Below are 7,413 nucleotides of genomic sequence, written 5' to 3' on the forward strand. Positions count from 1 at the left end.
TCAACGTCTTTTTTTAAACAGCTCTTATCAAACATTTATTTTCTCAGAATATCGTGCAAGTTGTTATCATTATCAGAGATTAATATGAATCTATAGGGTTTGGTTAACATTAAACGCGATACACGCTGTTTGCATAAGCCTACTTTATGCGGCTAAGTTCACATGCGTGTAATTTTTTTTTATTTGGTTGCATGTCACATATGTCAAATTCAGATTGTCAAAGGCAAAGTTTCCGCAAAAGTTGCAGTATAAACTTCGAATTTACGCAATTTCATGTATGAAAATTTGTCCTTAAGTTGAAGTATCTAAATTCTTGTTCTGTTAAAATGGTTGACAGTATACTGGAAGACTGGGACGAATTAACTTCAGATTTCAAGGATTTAGAGGTTAGAAAATTCAATGAATTTCTAGAAAATCCGAAATTGTCTTCTTGTAGATCGCGAATAAAACTTATCTGGAGAAATTAGATGAACTTGACTCATATCAAAAGCAGTGCGTTAATCATATTGAGCATCAGAATTACAGATTAGCAAGTATTGAAAAGGAGATAAAGGAGTAAGTTGTACCTTTGTAATTCTTGCTAACGTCATAGTTTTCATGTTTAGACTTGGTAAACAACCGGAGAATGAACAAAAAATTTCTGAATTACATGATGGGATTATGAAAAGAAGGGCTCATTTATATGAAATTGAACAAACACTTCCAAAACAGAATGGCATTTATTTAAAAATTATTCTAGGCAACGTCAATGTATCAATACTAAACAGAGAAGCAAAGTATGAACTGTATTAAGTTTTAACTGGGAAACTAAAGTGTTCTTACAGGTTCAAATACAAAAATGAATATGAAAAATTTAAACTGGTTTTAAGTATCATTGGGTTTGTGATGTCAGTCTTGAATTTATCAGTTGTTTTTAGGTAAGATTTTCACAAAATAAACGAAATTGTATTACAACTTTGATTTCAGACCACTAGAACTTAGTTTCATGTTTTTGCTAGTTTGGTACTACTGCACTCTAACAATTAGAGAGAGTATTTTAAAAGTGAATGGGTCTCGAATTAAGGGTTGGTGGAGGCTACACCACTTTCTATCAACAGTGGCGGCTGGGATTTTATTAATTTGGCCAGACACTCCAACATGGGCACAATTTAGAACAACGTTAATGTGGTTTAGCGCATATATCAGTAATATTGATTTTTCTGTTCCATTTTCTTGATTGATACGTTTGTTTTAGGCGTAGTTCAGTATTTACAATTTAGGTATCAGAGTGGTGTTTTATACAGATTAAAAGCACTTGGAGAAAGACACAATATGGATATCACAATAGAGGGATTCCACTCTTGGATGTGGCGTGGATTAAGTTTCTTATTACCATTTTTATTTTTTGGATACGTCTTTCAGCTTTACAATGCTTATGTTTTGTATTTATTAAGTTATTCTCCCACTTCCACATGGCATGTATGTACAATTCGTCAGTTTGGTAAAGAGGTGCTTCACCGGTGTTTCTTTCAGGTGCCAGTGCTAGCTATTTTGTATTTTATATTATTTATTGGCAATACTGCCACCACCATTATGGTCATTCCTGATAAAGTCAAAGAAAAAGTAAAATTGCAGTACCGCTTTATGAGTCAAAGGTTAAGTGGTAACCTTGTTATGAAAGAGGTTGGGTATTCTTGGAAGGCATGTTGAGAATACTAATTTTGTTGTTGTAGACCGAAGACAATCATCCAAAGAAAGAAGAAAAACAAGAGTAAAATTCGCAGATAATTTAGATCTGTTTCTAATTTTTATGTGGTGTATTTATTTTACGTAAAAATAAAAATTGAATCTTGTAAAAATTTTGTATTACTTCTATGTTAAAACTGACTGATTATAAAAATTATCGGTGATATATTTTGTTTGAGAACCACTGGACGTTTGAGTTTAAAAGCGGTTTGACACTATCACATTTTTTCTCAATTTTTATTCGTAAAAATTTGAGAATTAATTTTTTTAAAAATATTTTCGTGACAAACAGCAAAATTTTTGCAAAACTCTGAAATTAATTTGGGTTGGATTTACGGGTAAATTTTTTTTATTGTTTTTTACAAGAATGTAGAAGGTCGTTATTCATAAATAGTCTTTTTTTGTCTTTTTATATATTTTTATAAAAAAATGCATTGTAAAAACACACAGGTAACCACTACATTCTTAGCCTAAGTAATTATGAAGGTTTAATGATAACACAAATGCTCGAAAATGATGATAGATATTGATTGATGACTGATTAATGACAACTGATTGATGATGGTGACTGATCGTTAACGGATGCCAGTATCTAAATCTGTTAGAAACCACTTTCAAGACTTTACTAAATTATAAATCATCGACACCTAATTTACAAAAGCGTCATCAAATTTTAATCCTGTCAATAACTTCCCATAATTAAAAATTAATTAATCGCCAATAAAATCTAATGTTGGATGAAAATATAATCTCTTTTGTATGAATCTAGCATATTTACGTAAAAATATGTAAAACAACTTTTTCTTTGCTGCTTATTATGAACTAATAGAAAATAACACAAAGTAAAAACATATCACAATATAAAAACTAGAAATCCTCATTGACATAACACACGACTTATTAAAACCGCTGTTCTTGTAAAAATCCAGCATGATTAAGTACAGTAAAAATTTCCTTTCGAGGTATTGTATGAGAGTCCCTTTCCTTGACTGGACGTTCTCCAGGACCAAACCACGAACTTTTAGCCAACGCGGCTCTAATTCTTGGATCTTGATAGAAGGGATTTTTTAGATGAGATGGTAATAGATCTTCTTCGGCTGCCGTTCTTTGCACGTCAGCGTGTTCCAAGTCGTTTTGAGGAAAAAACGATTGACTCATTGTAAAAGGTAGAATCAGCAGGAAACTCAGAAGAGACAAGTTCATCTAAAAATAAGGAAAAACAGTGGAATACAAATCTCTCTTTTTGTACTTAAATATTAATATAGTTTAGATGCAAACTTGTTTTCTGGTTGTAAACATTACAAAACACTTCCTTTTTCTTACTCATTTCATTCGTAAAATATTCCGGATCCTGAGGCGATAAGTTGTTGCAATCAATATTGGTTCCAGCGAGAAAGTTAAGACGTAATCGTTCTTTACTGAAAATTTTGTCAAACGTTTTGGGCTTCTTCCGAGATCTTATCTTGGAACTAATTTTTTCTCAAATGATAAAAGGATTAATTGTAGTCCCACAATTTTTAGTCTAAATTTACATGTTTACACAAGAATCAAGTGAACTAAATTAAAAAGTTCTGAATAATTACAAATGTATTGATAGCGGAGAAAGTTAAGTTTTGATTTGGATGATGGTTCTTAGTGCAACAGAAATACAATAGACAAAGTCGAAATAAACTGCATAGACCCAAAAATTAACCAGTTTTGGAAAAGTTATTGTTTTTTCTGAACCTACCTTAGTGTTGTGATAATACTGCAATATGTGAACACAACAACACCTGACGCACAACTGTCTCAGATCTTAAGTGTTCAACAACTGTAAAGGGGGGACCAGAGATGAGACACTGATTATGTAAAAAGTTGCCCAAGAATTAGATTTGTTGTGCATTCAATGATCGATTGCAGAGAAATTACACCATTTTGGAAAACATTGCGATGCTACTGAATTGTCGCAAGTGGTGCTAAATAACAAAGCTGATATGGATAATTCAACATGTTTGTTCGTTGTAGTTTAAAAGGAAAAGTAAATTATGCTCTTTAATCTTTGAGTAAAGTACATAAACAAACATGTTTAAAAAAAAAATGATTTTTTTTCGAAGAAAAAATACCAAATACCTTACTTTTACTTAGGTATGTAGCTACATGTTCTCGAGAATGACACAATTTTCTTTTTTATTGTTAATATTTATATTAAATTAACAATTCGTACTTATTTGTTCAGTGAAAGTACCTAACAAAATTTTTAATAACATACTACGCATTAATTGGCATAATTTCGGCATTAAAAGCATCAGAACTTTGTTTAAATTGTTTATATTTATTTTTAAAAATTTAAATGAATACACGAATTTCTTAATGTAATAGTAAAAGTAACAATAAAATGAAGGACAAAGACGCCTGGTGGTGAATACAAAGTGTGTTCTACATATTTCTTTATTAATTTAGTTTCATTTTTAAAGTGTCAGTATTTCCGATGTTTTTTGAATTTTTTGAGTCTTCAGATTTTTGTTACTTTCTAAATTCTTAGAATTTTTTACTTTCAACTTTTTTAATTCATTTGTTTTTTTTGCACCTCTTTTTTATAGTATTACGTTATTAATATTTACAATAATTTGAAACAAAATTAAGCAAACATTTTATTGTACCAAATACAAAATAACATACAATTCCCGTTGGTCAATAAATAAATATAATATTATTGCACATTATTGCAATTATTTACTTTTAAATATCTATACTATTTCTATATCCAAAATGATACATTTTATGGTATAATACACACTGCAAACTTTGTACAAAATAAATCCTTAAATATTATCTTCGTCGTCTGATTCCAAAATAAAGTTTTCTTCATCGTAATCTTCCTGTTCCTGTCATCTAGCTATTAAAATAGTATCAACATAATTGTCAGAATATTGCGCGATATTCTCAGTTATATTCAGTTTATATTTTTGATTATTCGTTAACAATCCATCACAGGTACAGCATTCGCAACGCCAAAATAGAAGGCACCCTTAAAACAAACATTAGAAAAAGTAGTGAAAAATGTTGTCCATCTTACCTACACTAATCCAAAAAATAAAACCTGGCCAAACTTCCTCCATAAGAGAAGCCATAAGAACGATATGTAATTGAATAGCAACTATGTTACAAAGTGGTGTTATGGACTTAGGTAATATTTCATCTTTTGATTGGTACACATTTTTAGGCATCACCAAGATAATGAGCGTCGAGAAGATCGAAACTGAAAATAAACAAATAGATAAAAAAAAACACAACAATTAGTTGAACCAACCAGTGAAACACGGCCATAATAAATTATACAACTTCCAAACTATTATCTGTGATAAAGAAATCGTGGCTATAGTTATGATTATCAAAAATATTATCACTGTGGTTGCTGTAACGTAAGTCGGATATTTATTTTCGTTGAAATTATCGATGGTTGCAACTTGGATTTTGTCTTTATATTCTTGAACCACGACATCTATGTCGGTGGAACTATAAGAATCGACATCGCTGGATAAAACCGATTCTTTTTCTTCATCCTCTGAGCTCTCATCGTTTGATATAAAATCCGTCGACTTTTCGCCGTACTCATTCAAAAGCAGATACTCATCATCCTTCGAGGATCCTGCCTCTGCAAATGATGTACTGAAAATTTCATTATGAGAATGTCACTAAAATACAAACTTGGAGCTGTTTTCTTTTTGATTTTAACATTGTTCGGACCCACGTTCTTCTTCCATCCGGAAATAATTCCAGAAACTCTTGTTTTAAGATTCGGCGGCGGTTTTTGCCCTTTTGCAGACTGTTTTAGCTTGCTATATTGCGTGCTCGTGGAGCTTACTAAAAAAAAGTGTGAAACATTTAAATTGTTTGTTTTTGCACTTACCTAAATACGTTTCGTTTCTGAATTCAGGACGATAATAATAATGCAGCACCAACAAGGACTTAAATATACATTTTAGTAATGTCGATGCGTTAAGTATTTTCACAAGATATGCTAATGGACATGCAAACGCTAAAATCGCTGCCAAACTACCTAAAATTTCGACTGGATTGTTTTCATTAAATAAGGTGAAGATATTTACCTGCGGCAAAAATCGCAAGTAGTGGTGCTCCAGTGAAAGAATTCCTGTATTGCAAAGACGGGAAAAAAATCTGCCATTCCTTGCTAGCCAAAGTCTCGAATGGCGCAATTAAGAATGGCAAGATCTCGGTTAAAGCAAGGCATGCTACGCAGATTATGCAGATTGCCATCACCAATCTGGCCCAATCGACGTCTCTCAGTTCGAAAACGCGCAACAAGGGAGTGGCGGTGCCCGAAAGTTCCCTAACAATTATAATTTAGTCTGGGGGTGGAGTCCTCAAGTTCATACGAGAGTTATATAAACTTACTTGTAATGAGACATCAAAGTAAAAACTACTATTGTGAAGGTGTAGAGAAAAAGAGGGACAAAAACCATCGTCAAAATTTTCACAGCTCGGTGCCTGCTGATTTTTGGAAAAGTGTTTATACACCCAAATGAACACATTGCAGCCGCAGACACGATCTGAAAGTCTCCTTAGCAAGGATAATCTTCGAATTTAGTTACTCACGGATTGGATCGAGGCTGATTGGAGATCTTCGCTCCATTTTGATAAGTTTATGATGGTTTCTACACATCCAACGGAAATAAAAAACACGAAACTGACAAGAATTGATAGAAGTAGCAATGAAGTGAATAGTGGCGATTTCTAGAACAGGATTTTAAGTCGTTTTGTTTTGGTATAAATTGATTACCTCTAGTCCTAACATAAAGAGACCCGTAATGACAATGACAATGGACACTCCAAGGATGTCCGGCCATGGTTCTCCAAGAGAATGTGATTGTATCCCAAGAAACCATTCCCTGAACCTTTCGTTGGTGATATAGTCGATGGTTGCACTAGCAATTCTCGCGCAAGTAGCTGATGCAGCTAAAAGTTCTAAAATCTCCGTCCATATTTTAAAAAAGTCTAAAATATCACATAATTTTCGTTTCTTGTATGTGGTATCAGTCGTGTTTAGGGACGCCCCACATAATGCTGAAAGCTTCGTGTTAACTTGGAAAAAGCTGTGTGTTCACAAACCTGATAACGTGATAGTTAAAATCGAGATCGGTAATGCAGCAACGGTGATAGCACCAGAAAATTGTGAGGCAGTCAGTCCAATGAGGACTGTCAAACCCAACGACAAGTGCATGCAAAGAGCTCCAATCTCTTGTAAAAATCCCATTTTTTACTTTGTCACATAAACTCCATCATCAAAATATATTGTACTTTATTTATATTGTCCTGGTGCTTGGAACCGAAAGAACTGTATTGACCTAAAACCAAAATGTGTCAAGGTAATTAACAACATTAAGCACTATTGTTGTCATCATTTCAAATATCTTATGCAATCTAAAATTAATTATGAAATTTAATATTCAGTAGCTGTGCGAACGTTTCGCATGATTAGGCACCGACTTACCGAAATGGTTTCAAGTATTTCCACTCTGAGTTATCTACGATCAACATTAGACTAATCAACTAAAATATATCACAGTGTTTTTAATGAAAGTTTGCTATTTTAGGCTACTGATTTTAAGTAAAATATAAATCTTCCGCATTACTGCTGCATTATTCGATCGATAGAATTGTATACGCAAGCGCTGCGAAGAAAAGTCG

The 7,413-nt window shown here is 32.7% G+C and overlaps 2 protein-coding genes across 2 annotated transcripts; one reads left to right on the forward strand and one right to left on the reverse strand.

Moving 5' to 3' along the window:
• Positions 1–135: 135 nt before the first annotated feature.
• LOC148179491 (transmembrane protein 120 homolog) lies at positions 136–1,838 on the forward strand. Its single transcript, XM_088029708.1, has 8 exons — positions 136–386; positions 437–555; positions 606–776; positions 825–917; positions 967–1,184; positions 1,235–1,458; positions 1,513–1,662; positions 1,713–1,838. The coding sequence occupies exons 1-8, from the start codon at positions 327–329 to the stop codon at positions 1,752–1,754; spliced, it is 1,077 nt and encodes a 358-aa protein (XP_087885834.1). The 5' UTR covers positions 136–326; the 3' UTR covers positions 1,755–1,838.
• Positions 1,839–4,342: 2,504 nt separating this feature from the next.
• tadr (torn and diminished rhabdomeres) lies at positions 4,343–7,390 on the reverse strand. The gene is made up of 11 exons (XM_088029359.1): positions 7,217–7,390; positions 6,835–7,070; positions 6,506–6,789; positions 6,322–6,459; positions 6,121–6,275; positions 5,814–6,055; positions 5,615–5,764; positions 5,413–5,568; positions 5,015–5,359; positions 4,781–4,963; positions 4,343–4,732 (listed from the first exon to the last, which is right to left on the reverse strand). The coding sequence occupies exons 2-11, from the start codon at positions 6,977–6,979 to the stop codon at positions 4,593–4,595; spliced, it is 1,938 nt and encodes a 645-aa protein (XP_087885485.1). The 5' UTR covers positions 6,980–7,070; positions 7,217–7,390; the 3' UTR covers positions 4,343–4,592.
• Between the last annotated feature and the right edge of the window lie 23 nt (positions 7,391–7,413).

Source organism: Gnatocerus cornutus, chromosome 2 (assembly GCF_029298725.1).
Source record: "Gnatocerus cornutus isolate USDA-ARS CGAHR chromosome 2, icGnaCorn1.1, whole genome shotgun sequence".
NCBI classification, from domain to species: domain Eukaryota; kingdom Metazoa; phylum Arthropoda; class Insecta; order Coleoptera; family Tenebrionidae; genus Gnatocerus; species Gnatocerus cornutus.